At 40.6% G+C, this 27,711-nt stretch overlaps 1 protein-coding gene across 5 annotated transcripts in view; it reads right to left on the reverse strand.

Annotated features, from left to right (window-relative positions):
• The window catches only part of PDGFD (platelet derived growth factor D), a 169,438-nt gene that overhangs the window by 36,124 nt on the left and 105,603 nt on the right, over positions 1–27,711 (reverse strand). For 3 of the 5 annotated variants that reach the window (XM_080377089.1, XM_080377088.1, XM_080377090.1), the window contains exon 3: positions 24,563–24,743. In XM_080377089.1, coding sequence (XP_080233215.1) covers positions 24,563–24,743 — 181 coding nt within the window. Of the gene's footprint in view, positions 1–23,859; positions 23,902–24,562; positions 24,744–27,711 lie in introns of all 5 variants that reach the window. The other 2 variants (XM_080377091.1, XM_080377087.1) reach the window with 1 other exon arrangement.

The raw sequence follows: 27,711 nt of genomic DNA on the forward strand, positions 1-27,711 counted from the left end.
TTCAGTTTCCTCACTTTTCATTGTCTATAAACTAGTTCCTTGTGAGCTTGTTACAGCAAGAATAGGTATTATTATTATCAGTAGGAGTACTACTAGTAGTAATATGATAAATATATGCTGCTTTGCATAGCAGAACCTAATCTGGTCAAGGCTGTTACATTTATCTTCCAACATATATATTAAACACCACCTTTGTATGTCTACCATCAGAGCATTAATGCTGTTCCCCAAACTGATACATTCTGGAATTAATATGGACATGCTAATACCCTGGTAATAACTTAGCTAAGGTGACAAGTAGGGTAATCTAATATATTTGAAATGTAGTCCTAACACAACTATACTGCTTTTGGTGCTTGGGCTGAATAGAACTTGCTCATCTGTGCTCAGCGCCGACAGGCACTATGCCCTTTACAACAAAAAACAGGCACGGTATATTCAGATTAGAAGTGTAATCACACAAAACCTCTGGGCATTTATGATCACTTTGAGCACAGGGATGGGATTCATCTCATCTACCTTTGGACACCTCAAAAGCAAACATCTAAGGTAATCACTCTTGTTTCCATTTACAGTCAACTAAAACTAGCATTTTTAGGGTGCAAATCATCGGATCTATTTTAGAAGCTTAGTTTGGGATGACACTGCGTGTTAAAAATGTTGGGGTTTTTTTCTCTGCATTGTCTATAAAGGGAGCCTGGCAGGACTAGCTTAGATACAAATACCAAAATTGTAGATATTGACATGTGGTCATCTGAGTCCCAATCCACTTGTCTGACCAGTGATGAGCAATCATTACTTAAATAATGAAGAAGCCACTTTTTTAGACTTTTGGCAGTTTTACTCATTTCCAGCTGGAATAATTAAACCATGAAAAATGGAAAAAGGGAAGCATTACAGAACGGTTATTAAACACACACATGCAGTGAATAGCTAATGATCAGCACAAATAGGTAGGTAAGGAAAGTGGACTGAAGTGAAAGCATACCAAGATGTTCATTTCTAATAACAGAATTTATAATGAAAGGATTTAAAGAAGACGGATCAATGCCTGGGATCACCATTTTACACTGACTCAGTATCTGCTATGCATCTTTTAAGTTGGAAACTGAAAGGGAAAATGGAAGGGTAGGTGCTCAGCTGCTGTGCTCTCGACTCAGTGCTGCATTGGACTATGCACATGTGCCTATATTCAATTATTTCTTAGGAACAGAAAAGAGAAAATTGGACATATAATCTGCTAATTCATCAATAAAATTCTCTTTCAGACAAGAAGGAACACAGCTGTTTTCAGATCCACACTCAACATACATAGTATTTTAATGTTTTTCATTTGCTATAGAAAAATATTGAAATGTCTCAGAAGTCAAAAGATTTTTTATTCAATATTGTTACTGTTTCTTGTCCCTTAAAATGTTCCCTTCTCTCAAATCTGAGGCAGCAAAACTAGTACTTCAGTACTTTAGTAAAAGGTAAGAAACCCCATCACACTATAGGGTCACTAAGTGACTACTGAAGCTGCAGGGCTATTAATATGTTACTAATTAAAGTGGTCATTTGGTCATTTTCTTCTAGGAATGCAGAAGCAAAACATTATTGGTGGTGAAATTTTTAATGCTTTTTTTTTTTTTTTTTTTTTTTCAAACAGTAAAGAGATCTGCAAATGCTATGATCAGGTCATAAATAATTCAGTCGCAATGGGCTACCTTGGCCACATTCTCTACATATTTGGTTGCCTAGTTCTTGACAAGCCATGGTTTAAAGTGCATAAAAATGGATTTTAAAGGCTTGTGGATCCTCTGGTAATGGTTGCCAGTTGCAAAACTTGGAAATCATTTCCTCTCTGTCATTAGCTTCCATTTAGCACTTCCAGAAAAAAAGTGCCATTGAGTTTTGAGGCATTATTTTAAAACAGGAACAATCTGCCTCATTGAATGTCTGGATAAGACCATAGACAAGGAATAATTTTTTTGTTTGAAGTGACGGTCCCCTTGTGTTATGTAATTGTAGATACCAAAACTGTTTCTTTAGTTGATGATTCTTTGAGATGGTTGATGCCAGGAAACCCCTCCAAAACCCTGAGATAGACATGCATACCACCTGCTTCTTGGATCTCAAACCTGATGACTGCACATTTTGACTCTGTGATTATATTTCATCTGCATAAACTATTCACAACTATATGGCTTTGTTCCACCATCACTCAAGGCAGCTGTAGTCATTCTTGGCTTCTTGGAGTTTTCAACCTCTACAGTTTGAAGATTATTATTATCTATGGCTTCTGCTTGCAGCTATTTCAAGTAATAATATCGAAGTGGTTCTCATCACTACAAAATCCTCTACTCCTTCCTCACCATTGTCCCTAGGAGAACATGAAGGACAAATCTATTTTAAAAGCTATCTATCCAATTCATACTACCTTGTTTATGTGAATTTGCATACGATCACTTGCCTATTGTTTTCTTCATTACTTAAAATGACATTAGAACCTTTAGTTAAAACATTTGAAAAATTTCATCTTTTTTAACTGAATACTGGAAAAACAGGGTGGTAATAACTTGGCTACGTCACCCTGACAACAGTGCTTTTATTTTCGTATATGTGTCATGGTAACATAACAACATTACATGAGACTTCAGCAAAGCAGTGCATTAACTGTTCCACAAGCTGCAAAAATACAGGCAAAACAACAGGGTAACCAATCACCTTCTGATAGCAGTTACTTTTATTGAAGAAAAAATGACTTCCATACCTCAACTTCGAAAATTACACCTCAGCAAGACAAATCCTGAGTCAGTCCTTCGAGTTAAATATGTATGGACATTGACATATTGTTCCTGGCTCTGTTACAGACAAAGATAAGCTACTATTTCCTTCACAGACTGACTCTGTCTACAGCCTGTCTCCCGCCACTGATCTCCAGCAAGTGAAAAGGAGTCACAGGGAATACTCTTTGTTTCACCTAGGGCTTTCACAAGTGGAGATCTGGAGGCAAATCACTGCTGTCAAGGGTACATGAGACTGCAGAGCCCGATAGCACTGGTTGCTGAGGAAGATGGCTTGCAGCTTGAGGGTCAATGACCTGCAGCAGCACTGGCTCTGCTGGGCTCAAGCCACAGGGTTTGGCAGAGTCAGTAGGAACAGGGAGGCATCAGGAAGCCACCAGGGATGAGGCTGGGAAGCTCACTAGTTTGAGAAGCATGTTGGCTGTGACTCACTTTGCTGTACCACAAATATGGCAAAACACGAGTCCTCTTGGCCATGCTGAATTACTGCCTGGTCTTCAAATTAAAAGCAAGAAGCAGTTTCTAACATTTCTCTGACTCTTTAATTTTTTACATACTTTGCCACTGTAGGCCAGCCTTTTGTCACCTCGGTGCTTGACATTGATGAGGCATGATACCTGGGATAGGCAACAACGGCCACAGGATGGGCGCAACCCACTGCCAGCTCTCTCCAGTGAAAAGAAACAGCCCCATACCTCTATAAACTCCTCTCCAAACTCTCTCCTAATCCACAGGTCTCTGGGTTGATTGGATTAGGTAAAAGATTGTTTGCTGCCAGAACAACTATAAACTATGACTAATAAAAGCTGAGGTGATGCTTTCAGCTTCAGGGAGGAAGTGGGAAAAGTTCACAAAAAGTTGTGGTTCAGAAGAGCCCAGACAGCATCCTAGACTGATATTTAGGACCTACTGGTTTAATAAAGCCTCCTGAAGGAGAAATCTTCTCTACTGTGAATTTGTCATGCCAGTAGAAACTAAGTGAGTGGGGAAAGGTAAAAATGCAGGCATGTTCTTGGGGCAAGTAACATGAGAAAGAAAGAAACAAAGGAAAAATTAACACAGAACAGCTGAATGTGTGGGGCTTTGTCTGCAGTCACCTCATCTGTGGTATTTAGAGACCACAGTGTAAACTATGAAGCAGTTTCTAGAAACTTGCAGAACAGGGCTAAGGGATTTACTGAGGCACAAAGCAGATTCTGCAAAACCAAATCAGAGGTGAAATGAGGCATGTCCAAAGAGGTGCAGCACAGAAACAAAAAGAAGTCAGGATCTCTCGTTGGAACGTAAGAATTAGGGACTAGGACAGTGGAAGATCTCTAAGGGAAACCTAGGATAAATCACAACTTGAAGAGAAAGAGATGACATCATCCTAATATTTACATTAATAAAGGGTAATTCAATGGTAGCTATTTTTGAAGAACAGTCAACATGCATCTATTGCATGCTTATCTGTTTGCAGACAGGTAGCTGATAAGCAGATAAACTTCTACCTAGTAATGAAACTAAAATAATCTCGAAATAAGGTCTTTCTTTTTTTCCCTGTCAACAAGCAATAGCACCAATATTGTCTCTGATCATTAAATTTATAGCTATTGCCTTTTATATACAAAATGACAGGTATTTCAAGCAAATAAACCCCAAATTCAGAACACACTGTGTAACAGCAACGGCATTAGGTAAGAGGCAAAAGAAAAGTCACAGCTCCATTAAAAAAAATACTGTGATAAATGAGTACTCAAGTTTGTATACTTCCACTGATTAACTGTAATTTCTCATGTAGCATTTTAGTTACACTCCAATTTATATTCCTAAAGATGAAAAAAAGCACAGTGATCTTTTTCATTTTAACATACTTTTAATATATCAGATTGCTAGGTTTCATTCTCATAAGAGAATGATAATTATTACTACTTCTAAGGATGCTGTAAGATACCTATTTTTGTACAGCAGGCTACTCACCAGGGAGTCAGTGGCTACATTCTTCTTACCTACAGTAATGGCCGAACCACTGCTCTCTTCAGTTCTGGTGACCAGGCTTTAAAATAAAAGACGATGAATTTGGGAAGCATGCAACAATGATTATTTGTAATCTGGAATTCATGCCTTGCAATGAAACACTAAATGGAGGCCAGTGTTTCAAGAAGGTTAGAGGTCATTTAACCTTGACTCTCCAGATAATAACCCGTAGTCAGCTGCAGAAGGCCATTACCAATGTCAACAAGCTCTTTTATCTAGCATTTAATAAAATCAGGTGGCTGTAAACTGAAGGTAGTAATATTCAAACTGGAACTACAAGCAAATTTTACCACTGATGGCAACTATTTCTGGAACAGATAGGAAATGGAAAAATAACTTTAATCATATTGAATTTTCTTTTCTCTTTTTTTGGTGTAGTCCCATAAAGGCAGGACATCCATGACACCACTATTTTAAAGTCAGTAACAGAAGGCCAGACAGCCACCAAAGCGTCTGATCCCAAATGTGACAGTATGATGCTTGCCCTTTAAAAAAGATTTTAATTGAATTTCTGAAGCCCAGTTGCCACTACATATCAGTAGCTACAACCTTATCAGTTATGACTAAGTTAACAGTAGTGCAAAATGACATATAAAATCACTCTTGATTTGTTCTGACACATTTACTACCTATAACTGAGCGGGAAGCACAAAATACTTAAAATTTCAAAAGTTTAAGGCTATAATAATGATTTAGATTAACTGCAGTTTGATATGTCGACTTAGGAAAAGCTGAAGTAAAACTGAAGCAGAAAAATATATTTAATATGAGCTGTGTTTGGTCAATATTTCTCTTCATCCTTCACCTACTTTTGGAATTAGGCATTGCTGGGTGCATATTATAAGACTGCCCAAGACTGACATTTAAACGATCTCTCTAAAAGGTCAGAGAACACTTGCTCAAAAGAGACAACAGCTATGCCTCTGAAAAATCAGATGTCACCTAACAGTACACTGCCCATGAGCACCCCATCTAATGCATATACCCACAAGATGGTGCACAACTTCACTGCCGTGCTGTGCAAATTGTTCATTACCTTTAATTTTTCTATTTATCACAGAGGCCCGAACTTATATCTCCACGTACAAAGGATTTCAGTTGCTAATAGCTACTCTGGTGCATATCGCAGTTAAGCAAAGGTAAATAAAATACAAGTAAACTAGCATTCATTGCAAATACTCTGCAATCCCTCCTTTGCCATTTTCACCTGAATGGCAAATTTTACTTCTCTGATTAAACACTGGGACACAAAACTTGGAAGGCTCTTTCAAGTCGTTACTTCCAAAACCCTCAGACTGGTTGGCTGTTTCCAAGCTAAATTTATCTTTATTGCACTTATGTAATTGCTAGCTTTGTCCTTTTCTTCCTCTCCTGAGTTGCTTCCTGCAGTACTTCTGAGGAGATGTTATATCTCCTCTCAGCATCCGTTTTATTATGCTAAGCAAGCCAAGCTGTCTTGGCCTTCAGTAAGAAGTGTCCTCTTTTCCCCCCGACTGTCCTGTAGCGGCTCCCTGAACACAGTCCAAAAAAGATGCGATTGCTCTGTACTGTGCGGAACAAAACTGTACAAAGTATTCCAGAAAAGATGCAACTACAGCCTTGTTGGTCCTATGCCTAGGTACACCCAGAAATTTTCTTCTCCCCTCTTTCCTAACCAGTGAGATGCCATTCAACAGCAAATGTTTTTGTTACTAATCTCTACGTAAGTGACCTCTTTGCTCTTTTTGGGCTGTTGGATTTCACTGCAAATCAATTCTGGTGCTCAAGGTCACCCACTTCTCATCTCCGATAATCCAATTTTACCATTCATGCCCAATGCACTTCAGCTCTGTGTGTGCTGCAAAAGCCATTAAAATGCCACCCTGAAACGTTCTGCTCTGGTCCCTAAAAAATCCTGAAAATAAAACTGATCATAAGACTGACCCTTTAGAAACTCCCATTAACAAGCTCTCCCTGGCTGAATACTCCTTCTTGCATTAGAGCACACTGTCACCTCTTCGACTGCCTTGTGGTTCTTTTATTAATTGCCATATTCTCCAGTGTAAGTGATCGTTTCCTGCATGGCACTGGGTGAGATGCTCCTCTGAAGTCCAATTAGATTTGCTATACAGCATTTCCTACCTCTCCAGACTATCCTCCAGTCTCACATAAGCTCCTTGGATAAAGAGCCATGGAGTTTTTTTCTAGTTTCCTCTATCTTTAACCACCTTCTCTGCTGACAAATGCCCCGTGAGCTTTCCAGGTCAGACTAATGAGCGTGCAGTTGCCCCAGCCGATCTCCTGCCATTGGGGTTACAGACTGTCACTGCATTCGCCATTTCCATGTGAGCGCTGGCTCATCTTATTGCTATCCAGGGATGTAAGCCAGGGGCATTAAGCTATGACCGCAGCTGCCCCCTGCTCCCTTTTTATTATTATTGTATAGAAATGGAGATTTGCTTTCAGCTGTGACTCTTCATGTCTCATGGGCTGCAGTGCCCATCTCTTGGCAGTGACAGTGGAGGGTGCTGAAGGCAATCGGGCTCCTTGTCCCCCTTGTTTCAGTGTCTAAGCACACCTGGGCCATGGTACCAGCCCATTTCACAGAGCTTGCTGGTCCCCTGTGATGCCCCATGCTGGCTCTGCCAGGGCAGTGGGGAGGGGACATCAAGAAGGATCCTGGTCAGTGCAGTGCTGCATATCAGAATGGTGATGGGGAACTGCCAGGTAGAAAGGAGCTTGGGAGGAATTACCCCAGCAGCAAAAATCTCGCTCCCAGGCCAGAGTCCAGTGCCTTTGAGAGGACTTTGGTGAACTTCTGCCATGGTGACTGACAGGTTTTTGGAAGCAGCATCTCTGGTAATAGGTGAATCTGCCCTGAGCAAAACAAAGAAAGCTGACATGACACTTGCCCAGCAGTGTCCAGGTGGGCCAAAAAGTCCTTCAGAGTTAACAGAAGGCAGTGACAGCTGGTTATTTCAGGTCCTCCTTCTTGGTGTGACTTATACCAAACGGGAATGTACTGAGAGGCCCCAGTACTAGGGGTAGAAGGAAAAATATTAATGAAGTAAAACTTCCCAGGAGCTCGCTGTTAATTTTCTGTCTTCTTTCCACTTGGGTTTCTACCTGTGTTTTATAGATTTAACCACACTCTATAATCAGTGGAAAATAATCATTAACAAATACAGCCTAATTTCATTTATTATTCCAAGTTTTCCATTGTTCTACTAGGAGGTTCTGCTAAGTGCTCTGACAGGAATGCTCACATTTTCAGATATGATTTGGGAGAAACCTGGGAGGAATAATAATAATAATAATTATGAAAAACTCTAATGGAGCTAAGCAAATTTAATTCCAAAGCTGAGGACACAATGTAGAAAGGTACTGGTAAGGGACATTAGCTGTCCTAGCAGCAATCCTAGCCTATTGATTTTTTGTGAAGGATCCATTTGTTTTTGAGCTCTCTCCCAGAGGATGCCATTTAATTCTGCAGTAAGCATGCAGCAGGAGCATGTGTTACGTTTCACAGATAATGCAAAGCAAAACAATTTGTTCACCCTCCTGCTTTGACTCGAAGGCATTGCATTTTCTAGGACAACAAAAAAGGAGTGCTATAGAAACTTTCTAAGATGATGACAATATTAACAAAAATAGCAAGAATACATAATCTCCGAAGAATAGAAGAATCACTTTCTTCTAGCTTTTCCAGATTTTTGATGGGATCAAAAGCAGCTGATTTATTGCATACGGCATGGGATACTGCTTATTGGGAATTTTTTTTGAGTTTCATCAAACAGCTTGAGTAAAAAAAAACACAACCCATTCAGACTGGACTTTCAGCTCTGATCTATTCCTAAAAAATGCCACTGCTGTTAAAGCTAAATACAAGTACCTTAGAAACAGTCATCCTTCTCATTTCTTAGACCTTAAAGGTCTTTTCCAGCCTAAATGACTCTATGAGTCTATGATTATTCTGAAAAATACCAATTATAAGGAACACTATGAATGAAGACTAGAGAAAAAGAAAACATCTTACATTTGCCACATTTTTGCAAACAATCTGACTAAACCATGTTATCAGTTTTGGGATCGGCTTACCAAAAGCCAGCCTGGTAAATCATTCTAAACACCAAACTGAGACCATGATCTCAGGACCATGAACGTGTGTACTGGGTCAGAACAGTGTGTGAACATATTTTATTTAAATTTGGACTAAATACAAGAATGATGGTTGTAGAATTATAACAGGCTAAATATTTTTCAAGTAATGAAAATCAAGAGGAACAGTTTATTTCACTTTTATACTAATGACCTGGAAAATGTCACAGCAGTTGAAGCTGAAAAAAAATAATTTAAAGTTGGGGGAAAAAAAAAAAAAGAAGTTATAAACACTATTTAATACAAAGAAATATGCTGGAACTATCAGCGGTCAGAAGTAGAGGCAGGAAAGAAAAATAAGTTTTCATTCAGAAGAATGTAAATGGAGAAAAAGGTACAAGCTATAAAGTCTTTGATGGCACACATGGACTTAGAAAGGAACTTGTGCCGAGAGCCCGGGCTGAGCAAAGAAGAAAAACATGCAACTAAACTGCAATGTGACATGGTGGCACAGCATGCAGGGTACTTATGCCTGCAGAGATCTGCCAGGGTGGGGGAAGTTTCTCTCCCCATGCCAAGGGGATACCACACCACAAATCACCACCTCCAAGGGGGCCACAAGCAGAGGTGGGGCTTCTCCTCACTGGTGCAGGTGTGTGAACATTTTCATGTCTTCACCACCTTCCCACAGATGCAGGCCAGTGTTGGGCTCAGAAAAGAGCATGTGTGTCTGTGGGTGCAAGTGGCTTCCCTGAAAACTGAAGAGAGGTGTTCTCCAGACAAAAGGCACAGTCACTTAGTTTCAACCTACTTGGGTGTGATGCCAGTATCAATAAAAATTAATTCAGCATCTATGAAGACACCAAGGTGGCACCAAATCCATGCCATGCTGGCCTTGCAGTACCTGTCTGAGCAGGCAGGTTTTTATGCTGTCCACCTCCGTCAACAACACAGGCTTATGGGGAGAAAACACCAGGAGAGCGCTCTTGCACCCTCTGACAGAAAGTCTTTGCTCTGTGGTTCAAAAACTCTGAGTCTTTCCTGCACACCAGACAGCATTTTTCACGTTCCAAATGTAGTCTGTTGAGTTTTTCCTGCCGGTTTTAATACAGTGCTCCTGGACACCCTGTCCACCTTTGTTCAGGATTCCAAACCCTCCTGGGCAGCCACTGCACCACCAGAAGATCAGCAGCCATGCAACCCCCAAGATTTCAGCTGCTAGTATTCCACATGTTTTCTCTGCCTTTAATCTGTTTCTTAATACACCTGGAAAATTTACCTGAACCAGCACTGAGCGAGCAATGCCAGCACACAAAGTTGCTGCTAAGGTGGGAGAGCAAAGTGTTTACTTTCACATATTTCTGATGGAGACAAATTACATATATAGGAAGCACAGTGTCCTATTTTCTGCTGCCTTATTTATCTGCCCTGACTGCTCTTTTTTTTATTTTTCCCTTCAGAGCTTAGTAATAGCATTTTTCTGTACAAACTCATGCATATGCAGAAACTGCGTGGAAAGCCTGAATAAAAATATGACTGATATATCCAGGCTCTTCACTAACCATGAGCATAAGGTAAGTACGTAAGACCTTGTGTTCATCATGCCTGCCTAGAGGACAGGCAGCTCAGAGCTAATATGGACATGTAGTACAATGCACGTTTTGAAATAAGGATCTCGTTTCCAGTCAGGTGCAAAAGTTTCACCTCGTCTGTAAGAACAGAAATTGCTTTCTGTTTAGTTTAGGTGGCCATACCTACACATAATTCCCAATTTCTGTCCACTTCTAGTGAAAGTAAAGTTTTCAGCAGCCCATTTCCATCACCAGTAGCCCCTTCAGCACGCAACAAAAACCATAAAAAGCAGTCAGACTACCTGTCCTCATAGTGTCCAGGTTATTCCAAGACTTTTTTTGTTTCAAATTTATAGGCCAGACCTTATTGTGAGATTATTTTTTGTGGCCTAAAGGTAGTTGTTTAACCCTGCCTTACAGCAGTTGAAAAACTAACCTCATTCTTTCTAGGCCATTTTCCAAAGTTTAAGGATTTTTCTGTTCTTTTCATTTTTTTTTTTCTAAAATATAAGATTCTCTTTTAAAATTACCCATCATTCTGCAAACACTGAATGCCAGGGCTCACAGATGCCCTTAACTCTGTCACTCATGGTGCTGTCAAGCTGTGACGAGAAAATGAAAGACAAGACCAGCCTCCACTTAAGAACTTTTGGGCTACATCTATAGTAGTAAATAAAAAAAGGTAGCTATTGATTAGAAATTACTTATGTCCTCAGACATACCTACTACCCTGCAAAACAGAGTGGCCACAACAAACTGCATATTGGAAACAGCCCGAGGCCTGTGCTGGCCCCAAACGAGCCAGGCTAAAAATGTGGGAGTGCAAACAACCTTGTGCCTATGCTTTGGGTCACAACTAGCTTGTTTAATAGTCTAATAGTCTGAAAATTGAGATACACAGACTTCTTTATTAGAAAGTCTGATTCTGTGAAGGCTTGTATTTATGCTTCATTATATGACTGATGGTTGGACAACAGTGCCTAGAATCAAGAACGTGCAATGAGACAACATGGTGCCTGATGTTCCCAGTCTGAGGGAAACTTTCGTTACAGAGTATTTTTTACCACAAATATTGTTTAAAATAAAGCATTTTTAGATGTGCCAGGATTAGAAGTATTATTAAATAAAAAGGCTTCTACAGCTTATGAAAAGAAGGGGACCTGGAAAATAAGTTTTGTCTGCCACAAAACACAAATCTGTCCAATTAAAATACTTCTCTAAACAAAAACTATTAAAGTGAAAAAAAAAACACCCCACCTTGTTATCAAGGGTCACAGAAAAATGGGATGTTATTTGATTCTGCTGAAAATGATCTGACAGCAAGATACACAAATTCCACAGATCTAAAAATTATTTTTAGCTTCCAGTGCTGCAGATGAGTTGCAAAATCTGACCCTATGTAGTTACAAGCTCAGACCTTCTCTCATTAAGCACTGACTGGTCATCAAACTGACAATTGAGGAAAACAGAACTGCATTTTTCTTGGTATTGCAAGAGATCGGAAATGTGATAGAACTTTTTTTTGGCATGGCATGTACGTTCAAAAGCAGTGCAGCATGGCGAGAAATGTGTGGGTTGAAAACCAGAAAGGGGGTTGTAGGCAAAGGATTGTGTTAACAATGCAGGCACTGGGTCTGAGGAGGTGTTCAGTTCAGTAGCACAAAGCTCAGCACCAGGCAGGGGCTTATTTTATGTAACAGTATAGTTTAGCCAAATATTTTCTGGTAAGATTTATCCTATCAAGTCTAAAGTGACAAGAACCCTGCAACTAATAAAAGATGTGTGTGTGAATATGCATGTGTAAGGGAAAAAGAGAAACACTCTGTGATGTATCTGCCATCTGTGTTGTTATGAAGGCATGCATGGCCTTTATCGAGTGCTCAAAGAAAAACAGATATAGATATATGTATAGAAAATATTGATCAGATTTGTACAGCATTGTGACTTTCTTTAGAGATGTGATATATAGCATGATGGTTATTAAAGCTAGAAGCGATGTGCTGAGTGCCAACCTGAAAGCACACCAGCTTCTCCAGCATGGGGGAAGGACTTTCTCTGATGATCTGTGCCTGGAACTGCAGAGTCAGAATAAGCCTAAGAATTGTTAAAAGGAAGTGCAGAGACACTAAGAGCTTCAGTTATGATGTTCCTCCTAAGGAGAAGGAGATGGATGAGGATAGCTACCAGCCTTTTCCCACCCACCAAACCAAGTGACTTGGCATGGTCTGAAGATGATTTTTCCTGTTTCACCTTCCAGGCTTGGAATCTGGGATTGCTGCTCTCCATTTTGTAATCATACAACTTCTTAAACTAGAGAGGACCTCAGGTAAGTCTGGCAGGCCCAGAAAAAACAAGCATCCAAATAAATGAGCATAGCAGACAACCTTCTTGTTCATCAGTCTCAGCAAGGCCATGCATCCCGCCCTGCTGGCACCACGTCCCAGACTGCAGGAAGAAACAACACAGCGTGCCTCTGTAGTGTGTTTTAGAAGTCAATCCTGTGGCATCTTACAAAGGCTTATTGTGCCTGTCTTTGAGGTGGGAAGACCTGAGACTGCGAGAAATTGTCAGGGCAAGTAGTGGTGAAGCCTGCCTCATTGCCGCAGCTGTGAGGCCAGCACCCTCCCTGAGGCTATGATGCCGGATCCAAACCTGCAGGCAACGCAATCGGGCACAGCTGTCTTCGCTGAGGACATGGAAAAAATCACAAACACTATTGCAACCCAGCAAGGGGAAAGTTCACCCTGGAAAAATGCAACCTAATATGTTCCTAAATGACATGCTGAGCAGAAGGAGGAACCTAGGAAACCTGGGAGCTCAAAGATGGACTGAGCTGACAGAGGAAAACACATCAAAAGACACATTTCCAGTGTTAGGGCAGCCAAGCTGGGCACTGCCATATAGACTTGCCTAAGCAGGGTACTGTGGCAGGTGACATGCCACCCATAACACAGCCTTAGTGATGCTTGAACCCCCAGATTCAGCTCCCATCACTACCACAGTGACACTGTAAAAAGCTGGAAAAATCTGGGGGACTTTTCAAAAGAACATTAAAAACTCTGAGGGGATTGGATAGCCTGAATTTTTGTGAAAGATTAAAAGCCAAGTACAGGCATCCTTGCTTGACTAAGCAATGACTAAGCAATAAGCAAAGAAGTGTGAAAACTCTGCAAATATCTGTAGGAGACAGGCACCCATGACAAAAAGAACAGACTTCTTTATCATAAATTAGGAAGGAATATAATTGCAGGCAATGGTATGGCATTAAAAAAAGGAAAATTTAAACTGATTATCAAAGAAAAAATGTCTTTGCAACAGTGATTTATTAGTCTATGGTTTAATCTCCCATGAGGTATGTTACTATGTTTGTTATATATAAAAATTATGCTAGATGAACACCGATGAATTTTAAATACAGAAAAATCTTGCTCTTAGAGAAAAATGGGCTGAATGACCTCATGTCTTTAAATTATGAGATTCTAGGTATCGCTGCATTACACATTACTGCACACACACCACCACCCCTAACCCTACAACCCCTCCAAATTTAGACTCAGAAATCTTAAAACAATCAGTATCATTTGACCCAGGGCTCTAATTATTTTCCAGCAGTTACAGCTGTTGCAACAAATAAGGCAATGACTTGTTCTGTAAGCAAGTAAACACACATTATACGCAACGCATTGTTTCCCCTGGCTTGCCAGGAACGACAAAACCACACTGAAGAGTGCTAAGGCTGTAAGAGACCCTGCAACCCAAACTTAGGCTAGGACAGTACAAGATCAGGACGGTGCTGCCAGGCTGTGTAAGATACTGTTTACACATAGTCAAAAAAATAGTATTGGTGGAATACAAAACACGAAGTTGAGCCTAGGAGCCCAGCGCTCCACAAAAATGTGAAGACATGCAATTCTTGTTTTGATTCAGAGGACAACTTGCAACCAACACTTGCTGTGATGGGTTTTCACAAGTTCCTCAGTGCAGGCTGGAGGTCTAGCATGCTTCAATTCACCAGCCACTTCCTCTGGAAAGCTGTCAGAAGAAAATCCTGAAAGCAGACTGGTTTCCTACTCTTCTCCAACACAGTTGGCACTCATTAAAGTTAAGCTGCACCTTCAGCTTTTGCAGAAAATCTAGAGCAGAGGCTGCTCAACAGGAACAGAACCTGGGAAGAACCAGCCGTTTCCTCTTCCCTTGTGGACAGGGTGGTGGGAGGGACCAGCCTTGCCACAGTGCAGCACCAGGTGTTAACACCTCTTTGCAGCAATGTAGTACAGCCTTAGTGCCTAATTAACTGTTTTACGGAATCAAACATGTTATCTCTGTTGTCCTTACAAACTGTCATCCTTAACTACATTTCCATAAAACACCCTCCAGAGTTACCAAGCCAAAATAAAAGGTAGGTTCTTCATACATTATCATCATTTCACATGCTAACATTCTTCAGCTGTTGCTGAAGTGGAATTAAAGAACAGAGTATGGATTTACAAAGACAGCATTATGTCCTCAAGTCAACAATCTAAACTAGTCCCACTTTTCAACCAAACAGCTAATGTGATGGACAAGTTAATGAGTGCTGTTCAAAAAGTTTGACAGTGTAAATTCACCTTATGTTCATACACAGTGATGTGTGGTTTAGGGTAAACTAAGGTGAGAATGGTTGGATTTAACCTTCCTTTTTAGTGTAAACACAGAGAGGTCCACACATCTACCAGCAGCACTGACGGGGTGTTTGTGGCATGTCCACTTCACTACTGTATTTCCCATTTGTCTTTCTGCTGCCCTCTTAACGGTCAACTCTAAGCAGACAAATGAGCTACAAGGTCTCCATGTCTTCTAACAGGAGCTGTACTAAGGCTGCCACTGGTCTGTCCCTACTGCAGTGTCGAGATACCATGTCCGGGCTATTGATATTTTCTATTGGTTACACATGGGAAGCAATGTCAGGGAACAGGATGGCCATTGCCCTCTCCCAGGTTAGGCTCATTATGGCACAGAAAATGTACCCTTTCCTTTCATGCGTTACAATTTTCAGTGCTGGAACCACCCTAACTTTCTGCTACCTTTATATATTTGATGTTAACTAAGAATATTGCTTTATGGGTAACCTGAAAAAGCTGTCCAACATACATGGTAAGTAGCATTAGTGATTTTAAGACTGGCAAGCTCTAAAAAAGCTGGAAATAATAAATCCTTTTTAAAACAAACTGATTTGCCTAGGGTAGTTTTAATACAAAAATATCTTTAATATTCTCCATCAATTTTTTAACTACCACTCATTCACAAGACTTCCAGACTGTTAGGAATGATTGATTTATTTCTCTAATTATCAATGGTTACTTAAGATTTTTCCAGCAAGTTTGGGGATGGCTTTCATTTCCTACTTGTCTAATAGCACAGTTTTGCCAGTGGCCAATAATTCATGAACTCTGGCTCACTGGAAGTCTACTTGTAGTGTACTCTGTATTTTACTTAATGAAAACCAGAGAAAATATTAGCTTTCATATAGAATTTTTTTATGTATCCAGCTATGTTAGCACTAGAAACTGGTTATGAACTGGGAAGCAGCATGGGCATGCAAGATAAAGGGACAAACAACTCATCATGAATCCTCACACATGCCCTTACTTAGCCAAGTACAGTGGCAAGATCATGGCCAGTTGCTATCAGACTGGGGTCCTCTTCATTCATTTAACTAGGAAACCAAGTCAGTATTCTGTCAGTATTACATGCTTCCCAAACCCAGCAATATTTCTGTGGCCCTTATCCACTATTCTTACTGGCTATGTAGCTGTTTGATCTCATTACTAATACAGTTGCATGCTTCTTGGAATCTGCATCTTCCAGTTTGTTTCTGATGTGTTTTGCAAGAAATCACGTTGATGCTGAATAAGGCTTTTGAGCTTCTACAAGGAGAAAACTATGATTTTCTTTTCTTTCTTTTTTTTTTTTTTTTTTTTTTTTTTTGTCTAACATGGGTAACCCTCTTGTACTGCACACAATGGTCTTTTTTTATTATTATTATTTTTTTCTTTGTATTTCTAACTTACCTTGGAAAAGTAGGAATTTCCTGTGGGTCATTGACATCCTCAGGAACTCTTAAAACAGGTAAGTACAGGAAATGCAGTCCTTCAAAATCTAAAACTGTCCTACATGAACAATGCCTCTAAGTTTTTGTTAGAGTCAACTATTTGGGACAGGATACTAGATTTGAAAATAACAAATGAAAATGACACTTGTGTTTATATAATCCTTTGAAGACATAAAGTGCTACATTTTCTTGTCCTTGGCCACCACCAGGAGTCTGGTGAATTCTCAGAGACTGCGTAACACACTACTGGATTAAAGATGTAGCATTTTCAAAAGGAACTGGACATCAACAGGATTGCTGTTATGTTAAGACAGATTGATGGCAATGTCCCGTAAAGGAGCCACACTTTAACTAAGCTGTCAACAAATCAGGGACAGAGGAGAGCAAATAGCCACTTCTCCACCATGCTGTTCAAACAACAAAACTGCCAGGCACACATGCTTGCAGCTGGGAAAACATAGACACTAAAGTCTATTTTCCTTTTTGATTAAAACAATTGTTCTATCAGTTGAAGTCTGACAGCTTCCAGCAGCTTCTGTGTGCTTACTGGGTCCCACTGCTTCTGGTTCTGGTAGCTCCCTTGCCAGAAGGTCTGTATTTCCCTGGCCATAACTCAATTTCTTACCCACGCCCCTCGCTGAATCTTTTCACTTTTTTGAAACATCCCCAAACCCAGTCTTATTCTCCTCAAGCTCACAGTCAGAGATTTTACCAAAAGAGGCTCATGTAGTGAAATGGCCCTACTTTTGCTCCGCTTTCTACCCGATCCACACCTGCCCTCCCTCCTCTCCTAGATGCAGTCTTTCCTATTTCAAGTCCACTGCCTGTTTAAAACCTCCAATTCATTTGCCTCCTTTCCTTCCTAACCATGCCGCCACAACTCCACTTGTTTACACAAATCCCTTCTTCTCTTCATTCCCTTGTTAAAAATGTTTCCTTAATTGGCATTCATCCTTCTTCAGTCCAACTGAAACTGTTTTCATGTTACTATGAACATGAAATGTTGACACATGGACATCTGATAGATAGAGAGGGAAGGCTTCTTCCTCACCTTTCGTGATGTGTTTGCTAAATTTGATATTGTTAGTCACAACCTCTCTGTCCTTTGGCTTTTTTATTTTTCCTTTCAGCTTTCAAGAATATTTGCTTTTTGGGGACTTCTGCCTCTCTGACCATTTTGTTTTGGCATTTCTGCTGCCTTCTGCCTTCACTCTCTCTGTGGACTTGCCTCTTCCCGTGTGTGCTTACCTCACCGACAATTACTTTTATTACTGAACTTGGACTAAACTATCCCCTCTGGTCTTTGCTGCTGCCATGTTTCATTGCCATAGCTGGGTGATCCTATAACAGTCCTTCCCTCTAGTATTTGTAGCATCCTCTGATGCCAAGCTGGTAGGTTATTCCTCTTCTCCCTGAAACATACTTTTTTTTACCACTCTCTTATCAGTGTCACCTCTGACTTACAAACGGCTTTAGAAATTAGGACACAAGACAGGGAGAATCCTAATGAAACTTAAAATTCAGTCACATAGGAGAAGGATTTGGACTAATCTTTGTGCCTAAGACAACAAGAGTAAACGTGGAAGGGGCATCAGACCTTCAGAAGAGACCTTCAGAAGAGAAGGATCACAGTCTAATGAAAAGCGGGAGGAGATGTAGTCTGGGACAACTGACTGCAGAGTGTTGGGCCAGGTCAGGTCATAGCTTTCGCTGCAGCCCCCAGGCTCCCTCTCACTCATACGTGGCATTCAGCTGGTGGGTCTCCGACCTGAAAACCTGCAAGCTTTTCCACCTGAGGAGATGAGATGGGCAAGACTTAGGAGTTAGGTGGTATATGTTTGGGGTTTTGTAAGGTGTGATAGGGCACTGGAAGGAGAAATAGCTCTTGGTTAGATGCAAATGTTGGAAAGAATCTTTTGGTTAGGAACTTCGGCTACCCCTGAGGCAGCCAATGCTGCCTGTGAAACTGCTTGTTCCAGACGTGCCTTCTCAACCCAAGTATGCCATTTCCTTATCACCAACCTATCTGACACCCAGTTTTGCTTCTTTTGTATCCTTCACCATCTTTTCCTCTGCTCTGAGTTCTGGGACAACTGCGATGTCCCTGCCTACCGCACTGCTTGGCTTGTCTACCACGCCACCTTCCTTTCTTCATCAAACCCTACTGAAGGACAGGTTAGATCCTGCGAGATGAATCAAGCAGCAGACTGAGGCTTGCTGGATTCTCAGGAACCTTCATTAAATGGAAAGCATTCCTCCTCCCCATATAAAATTACTCTGAGATGCTCCATGTCTCAAGATACAATGAGGCACAATCTCTCTTTCTAACACGCTGTCATTTTATGTTGCTTTTTAGAACATTCCAAACACCTTCCAAAGTAAAAAAAAATATATATATATAAAAAAAAATAGTGCACAGATAATGTCTTAAATCCTCTGTTTATGTAAAGTTGGGAAGGAATGTTAAAGATCTTGAGCAATTTTTATCTAATTAGAAAGGACTTAATAACTTCTCTCCTGAAAGATGAGCCTCTGGCTGATAATTTTATGAGGATTGTATGCCTTGAGCAAACCCACAGAAAATAGTTTTCTGCCGGAATTTAAGAAAATAGAAGTTTCATTGTTATGAGTTTTGCACATGGGTTGTATTTATAAAAAATCTTTGCTGTCTAGCATAGACAGGCAATCAAAACTGAAATCAGAGGAAAAGTGAAAGAAGAACAACTGATAAAGCTTCCATGTCTAAATTCTTGCTTCTTCATTGTGAGATCTATTTCATGTACAACAACTTCACTAACCAAGACATCCCCCCACCCCACCCCGATTCCTCTCCTTTTGTACCCCCAGCAACTTACTGGGATTCCATCTGTGGATTATCTAAAACCGGAGAAGGTATTCATGCATCATTATCATGCCTGTTGTCACATGTGATATATTATATGGGTTTTCAGGCAGAATATTTTGTCTTGAAGACAGAAATGAAATGTCTATTCTGTAAAAGAAGTGACAAGCTAAAAGAGAAGCACAGCAGCAAAGACTCATCCAGCTTCCAGGCTGGATTCAGGTCTGTGGCCAATGATAAAGAATTAATCATTTTCTGTGGTATTTATGAATTTGTATTCACGCTGATGGCTGTATCATTTTCCGATCATGTTCACTCTTACAAGGGAGTTTATTTCTTGACTTATTTAAAAATCCTGCAGCCTGGTGCTGCAGTACTTGTGCAAACAAAACTGGCAAAATACAGGGAGCCAGTCGCATAATTCAGAGTGACTGTGAGTACAAGGATCGGGATCAGGCTCTTATTCTGCCCATTTTCATTTTCCAATTGTGCTTTGAATTTATTGTGTTTTCTTGTGAGCTTAATAGGCAAATATCAAGGAGTTTAAGTTATTTCAGTATTTGAACCAACTTTGGCTGGTCAATACTTTTTGCATGGGAAAGTAATTTAATTTTATTAGACTGACTGTGATGTCTTACCCCACTTTGTGACCAATGTTCTGTTTTTGATCATAAGAGTGGTAGCGTATAGCCTGGTTGTTTAGCAGAAAGCTAATTCTCTATAGAATTTCCACATGATTGATCAAAACCCAAAGTTCCTCCCACTCCATTCCATTAATTTCTTTATGGCTCCTTCACTCAAAAAAATGTCATTTCAAACAAGCAAAAATTACTCATGATCTAACACACTGATAGGCGTAGTGGCACATAAGTTTATCCTGGGACAAATGCACTTATGTTGTCCTTTTTAGCACGGCACGTCCACCACTGTTGGTTTGCAACTCCCAAATAAGCTAAGATTGCTCTTAATGCCATGTGATGTTTCCTAGTCACGCACTGTATTAGAAAGAAATGAAAGGTAAAAGCACATATATATGTGTATACATGTAAAAAGATTTATATTTTTTAAAGCTTACATCCTTGTATAAATGCATGTTTGCACATATACATATACATACATGTATGTTCCTAGCTTTTTTGTAGCCCTTTTTTCCACTAATGACTTTAGTCAAAGTTCCAAAATAAGGATTTCATTTAGGATTAACGGAACAATTAGTAAGGCAATAACAATTTACTGTTATAATTGTATAACAGGTATGTGCCTTTTCTAATAAACTTAAAATAATGTTTTTAATGAGTAAATGGAATCCAACACTTTCTAGTTGTCTCATTAAAATGAAACTAGATGCAGGGTTGGGAATTTTAATTCAAAACATTCACCTTTATTGCTGGAACATGTTCCTGAATGAGTTCCTAGATTATTTTAGTAAATGTCCATGCTAATGTACTTGTAAAACATGGGGTCCAATCTTGTTAACATTCCCTTCCAGAATTAGGACATTGGAAGAATTTTACTTCAGAAGAAAAAAGATTGTATAAAATGACATCAGTCAAGCGAAGATTATTTCCATATGTAACAGTGTAACTTCATTTGCATTCCTACATCTCAAAATAATGGATGCAGTATTTTCAGTAATTATAAATACTTGCTACACGCAAGATCCCTCGGTTGTGGTAACTGCACTGCAAGCGGTGGTGGAATAAAATTTTACATTTGTGGCAATGTGGAATATTCACATCACCTACTTTCAAGTGTGCAACCCAGGGGGCCTTTCTCATGACAGTGCCTACCTCCCCATCAGCAACGGTGTTAAGTAACCTAAGATTACTCATCTTCCTCTGTGTCACATTTCTATAGTGTTTGTTGTGAAACGCTGTGTCCTTAGAGTAAGAAATTATGTAACATGTGAGAAAAAAAGACTGGAACACCTCAGTGCTTTCTATACTGCAAATTAATGTTTCTAAGGCAAATCAATCAAGAAAAAAAGAATGTTTGAGAAATAAGCACTTTAAGTGATAATGGCAGGGAGGAATTTCAAACAAATTTGCAGTTAAGTGAGGCTCATGCCTAATAGTTGTCCAGGGCTTGCTCCAGACCATTTTTGTTCCAGGTCTGTGAAGCTTGAAGGAAAAGAAAATTTTTAAAGAGGTTCAAGGGAGACATTTCTCTGTGTGGATACCCAGGCTAAGCCAACAAACTGCACAGCTACAACTGGGGGCTTTGAATGTGAAGTGTCTGTAGACACGAGCCACTGGCTGCATGTACTAACGTACTTCTGCACTGTTATAGACAGCACAGTGTAGGAATGAGTTTTTCCAGCCATGTTAGGACACTTTTGACTCTTATTCAACTTGGGATAAGCAGTGGCGTACACTCAACACATAAGCTCCTCGAGTCTGGTCCACCCTGGAGCTCCCAACCCAGGGAGTCCTATGGCTTCATGGGCAAAGAGTGGATCAGGGACAGGCAACAGGCAGCACATTGGATCTACTCCTTTCTCCAAATCACCCTCATGGCTCTGCCTCCAGTGTTCCTAGTCCTTCAGACCCACAGAGGGGAGGGCAGAGGCCAAGGGGCCAAGAGGCAGAAGACACGGAGAGAAGGAAGAAGAAGGTGGAGGAAAGCCAGCCTTGGCAAGCAAAAGATAAATGCTGTATTTAGATGGTCTGACTTTATTTTATAGATTTGCTCCCTGGCCCATTGTCCCTTATCTTATATTGGGACAGTTAATTACTCCCATCCATCCATATGGCTTTCAACCTCATCCTGCTAAAGATCACTCTTGTGGCTTTTTCAGTCTAATTTTCCAGAGCCACTTTGAATTCTAATCCCACCGTCCTGAGTGACTGAGTCCCTTCATTTGACATGGGTTGCTTACTTTGCCTTGTTTTACAAGGGCAAACGTGATTTTCATGGATACAAGTCTAATTTATATCTTCTCTAGCAAAATAAACCCTTTTTGTTTCTCTAAATGGTACTGAAATGTGAAGTTAATGCAAAAACACAAGTACATGAAAATAATGAAGTATGTTTCTGATAAGCTTTGCGAAGTCTCATTTGTGCCTCATGCAGAGTGCTGAACTAAGTAAAAACTTGATCTGCATCAAATGAAGTGATCTTGACTAACTTCCTTGAAGATTCATAAATAAGAAGGCCAGAGAGCAAGGCTGTTTTGGCTGCATGTGTAATGGGGAGAAATTCACGCAGCCATCCTGGCACCACGCTCAGGAGATGCAGCTGATCAATAAACTTAAGCAAACTCTCCAAACTGCTTGTTTCAATTTTCTCTGCAAAATTATCAGTCTTATATACAAAAAAACCCCCACTGCCATGCAGATCTAAACTCCACATATAAGAAAAAACAAGGGACTTAAAAGATTTGCACATATCTTGTGCACCACTTTCCAATAAAGTCCCCAAAATAGCCTTGTACTGGACAAGGTTACAAAGCAAAGAAAAAAATCAATGTAAAGGTCTTTCTTTTCATCTGATACAAAATACCATATGTTTTTGCATGCTTCATTAATGCTCCCTGGTTTGCCACCTAGAAACGCACAATGAGTTCAACCTTCAGGGGTCAGCAGTGCTCAGCATATCTATGAACTGAGCTCTAAGTGACTGCGGGGACTATCGAATAAGGGCAGACTGCTGAATATTAATCCTGCAGTTTTAGGTTGGATGGTTTAGAATCTGAAGACCAGCTAACTACGTATCATCCTCCATCTCACAAATGCCACCAATCACCTGTACAGTTCTCTTCTCTCAGAAATAAAACAGCATTCCATTCAGAGGGTGTACCGGGAGAGTATTCTTTTGAATAGATTTGCTAGACACTAAAATTTTCTGTTTACTCGTAGTTTTGAAGTTAGATAAATACAGTAGTCCTTTTTGAGCTTCTAGTGCAGAGTCTCCTGTGTCTTATGAGTGATAACATTCATTTTTGGAAAGTCTAATACTATCAGACTAGCTGTATGTGGTCTGGAATAAAGCTTGCTAAATGCAGCAGAGTTTTTGTGGCTGCACTGAAACACAAGCAGTGTAAAGAGAGACTGCTTCACTGTCTCATTTTTATGCCCAGTGGTCTCATAGACTGTTCTGCCTACATTTTAGTTTTAGTAGATTACCTTCAAATCAGAGTAAATTATAACTCAGGATTTACTCACAGTGCAATGCCTTACTCCACTAGAAGCCTAGCAATTTAAATGCAAGGGAGCACAGTCTTTATAGCTTTAGAGTTGCCTTGACAATGTGCTGTTTATGGACTCTTTTTAGCATACATAGGCATATAAGCATGCAAAGCCGAGAGGTTGAAGTGTAATGACTCAAACAGTGGATGTCTCCTGTTATAGCATTAACGTTATTCGTATTCCAGGCTTTCTTATTCTTGTTAAATAACAGTGGATTGAATAAAAAGGGAATAAGAATTGTGACGGATATAAAAACATGATTATGACAGTATAATAAATTAATGCTTACCATTTCCTGAGTGTTTGCAAAGTCTGCCTCTTTCGAGCTACACTGCACCAAAAGCATTATAATATTAATCAGGACAATACAAAGGAATAGATATTTTTATCAAAATCTACTTAGAGCAATGAGCAACCCTGCTCCCTAAAGACAAAACCAAAATAAAAAAAGAGGAGGTTTTCATCTCATTGAAACAGTACATGATACACGGCTAATGCCACTGCATATACAAAGAGGCATGTTTATACGTGGTTGAAAATACAGCCTGAGCCTTAGCATACTGTCTTGCACGTAGAATTTTATTGCATGTAGAACAAACTACTCTGCATCTAACTCAGAATTACAGCCATAAACCCCTAAGGTATTTTTATTTGACCTCAAATGAACATAAAAAAGGAGTTCATAGAGCAGCCATTTTTTTGCTCTTTGTGCTGCATCTGTCAAGGCACTGGCAGTGCAGCCTCAGTGTAGAAAGTGATAGTGCTTCTGAAACATGTTATTAGTGTAAATCTTGGCCTGGACTTGACTTTATTTTATATTTAATGACAGGATGCCAAAAATACTTTGTTTTAATGTAGTTGTTGGAATGAAAATACTTCCAGTCAATTAGTGTTTTGATCCAATGCAGTTAGCTACACCATTCAGCTTCAAGTACTGATGCTCTTTTACACTACAGTCTGTCTCTCACCCATGATACAGCTAAGGGACTTACCACCAGGGAGTAACAAATCTTGAATCCAGGTTTAGCCACAAAGTAGTCATCGGATTTGAAGGTAATTTTTATCTGATTTGTTCTTGATGTTATCCTTGGAGGTACTTCTTTGTGTCCACACCACCGTCCTCGTATAACTGTACTGGTCTCTGATACATCTTCCACTTCCACAAAGTCATACCTGAGAACCAGTTTGAAGGATTAGTTTTTGATAACTCTGGTTTCAGAAGATGCTTGCAAACAGACAGGAGCACAGCTGGAAACACAAAGACAACTGTCCCCTGTTTTCTACTGCAAAACATCAGACTAAATATTGCAAATGGTGGACATGCTCACGTAGCACAAAATACACTAAGCTGCAAGTTACTGCCTGAGTGCTCAAATGGCTGATTTTTGGGCTTCTGGAACATGACAGACAGTATTTGCCACCGCGTTAAAATATTAATGAGAGGCACTTGCATGTGTTTAGTACACAGTAAGCACAGGCATTACATTTCATGTGGTGGATAAATAATTTAGAGATCTGATATAATATTATTTAAGGCAGGCTGCCCAAGCTGAGCAGCTGCAAGCACTTGTGCACTTTCTGGTGGGTCCCCAACTCCCTGCAGCAGCAGCCCCCGGCTCCTGCCTGCCATGCCTGTTGGAGGGCTGGATACAGGCTGCTGCCGTGACAGGAGCAAAGGAAGGTGCTGGAAGGACACAGGGCAGTGCATGCTGCTGAAAGGTGCTTTTTAGGACCTTCTTTGTAGGTGTCACGGTGCCTCTGCTAGATGGTTTGGAAAGACTCATTTCAAGCTTTCAAGCAGAAAAGGGCAGGCTGGCACTCTGTGTGCTGCAGCAGGGAGTCCTCTGCTGTTTGTGTGGGTGCCGTCACCAGGGGAAAAACAACAGCACATCTTCCCCTCTGCAAGGTCACACCTTGGCCAGGCACCTGTGCCACAGTCGTGGTACCCTGAGCCTAAAGAGGGCTCTGCCAGGAGCAGCAGGCACTGAACCCCAGGGATGAGGGGACACAATGAGAGCACTCACTGCCGCAGCCTGTGTATTTGCTTGCTTGGGTCATATATCAAGTTCAGTTATTGAGCTGAAGAATAAGGAGGGCAGAGAATGAAGTCATGGTCTCACAATGTCTATGAGAAAACCAGTTCTTCGATATCTGTGGAGCCAGAATTAGGCCCCACACATTGTGGCCAGTGAGGGAGAGGTGAAGACAAGAGGGGCAGGTTAAGTGCAGGCAGCGAGAGATGAGGAGAGCTGCCATCTTTATGGTAAAGTTAAGCCTTAAAACTTTGGAGGTCTTTACCAGGAAAGTTTTTTATTATCAAAGCACATGCTCCCTCCAAAAATGGAGTTTAAGACTGTTAACCAGTTCTTACCAGCAATGTGTTTGTTGCTCCCTACCCCTGGGTCTGTGAGCCAAGCACCCATCTCCCTGCCCAGTTGTGGGAGCTGAATAGCTCTGTAAATAACAGTCCTGCTTTTCTTTTTCTGCTGAGATCCCATGTAAAAAAAAAATACCCGCAAGTACTATGCAGCTTGAGAACATCAGCACTGCTGCTTTTATATTCACCCACCTCAAATTGCAGAGAACAGAAAATAACAGACTTGCCATAACAAAATCACTTAAATCTGCCCAAGCTCTGCTGAAACATATGTTTTTTGTAGCATGACAAAGTTTAGTTTCAGACAGAGGTAAACTTTGTGTCAAGCTCCCTCCACCGTCCTCTGCTCCCCCTCCCTCATAGTGATGGACATGGTACCCAGGCAGCGCTCTGCACTGCCCGCCTGAGCATCCACCACTACCCACGGGCAGCACAGCAGCCAGTGAACGCTTATTCTAACTTGAGGGGTTACAGAGTTTTCAGCACAGGATCATAGACTCATTTAGGTTGGGAAAGACCTTTAAGGTCACTGAGTCCATAAGATAACTTTGTAGGCTTTGGTGAAAATTGTCCTGACTGACCTCCCCACTCTGAGGCCAGGAGCCAGACTAGCTGCTAGCAAAAATGGGGAAAATCCATGGGTTTTCAGGGTTTATTTATATTTTCAATAGCAAAGGATTTGCTGCAATAGTCACAGAAGTAGGTGCAATCTCAGTTGTTTCGCTGCATCTAAGAAGCCTCAGAGGCTGGGTAATTTAATTGCTTTTCAGAATCATCTCTTATGAAGTGCCTGTGGAAATGCTAAGAGCACTTCTAGAAAATTCCGTAAAACCTTGAATATTTCTCCTCCTCCTATAACAGCTCTGCTAAAGTGTAACTTTTCATTCCTCAGCCTGAATGCATTTCAATCAGTTCAGTCTTAATAGTATGCAAATTACAATAATTAGCATTAATGAAAAACTGAAAGCAAACACTAGGAAGTTTCTGTAAAAAAATAGTTTAAGGTGAAAAGCAAGTACAAAAGGAAGGTAAGGTGCAGAGGTCCTGAATTACTTGTCCAATATGCACAGCATTCAAGCACATGTTCAGCTCTCAGCATTAATTTAAATTAAAACGTGCCTGTCTGTCTCTCTAAAGGAGCACTGCAGGGATTGTCAGGGACTGGAGTTGTAGAAAGGACCTAGTTTTGAAAAACATAGTGAGCATTAGCAAAAAATCTAACTATGAACATAGTACTTAACAGGCTTAAAGCCATCACAAGCTGTCTGCCTGAGAAACTCCTCACTCTGGAAGTAGTACTATGCAAATACAGGTCTTCCAGGAACACCAGGGAAAGCTTTATTGCAATAAACGATGTGATATTTTTCCAGCTTCTATAGACACTTCTCTCCGCATCCTAAATTAGCTGCTCTGGGAGAAGCAGGCAGACTGTCTTCCAAGAGGGTCCCCAAACCCATAGCGCCACTAACAGCTTGACTTCCCCTCACCATGCCACAATCTTTAATGGCCCTTGACAGAGAATACTTCATCTTTTTTTCCACAGTAAATTAGACGTCTGTTTCAAAGTTGCAATGCTTTAAGGTCAGCCACAGTTTATCCACTATGTAAATATTAACAGGCCGCTTCTGTATGCATTAGGCTCTCAATCTGGGAAAGCGTTTGCCGTGCTAGGAGGTAACTGTCCTTACCGACTGCTGCTGCTGCTGCTGATCTTGGACCAACAGTACCAGAGCAGAGCAGCAGCTGCCAAGACCATCAAGGCAG

This window comes from Falco punctatus, assembly GCF_963210335.1.
Source record: "Falco punctatus genome assembly, chromosome: 2".
Taxonomy (NCBI): domain Eukaryota; kingdom Metazoa; phylum Chordata; class Aves; order Falconiformes; family Falconidae; genus Falco; species Falco punctatus.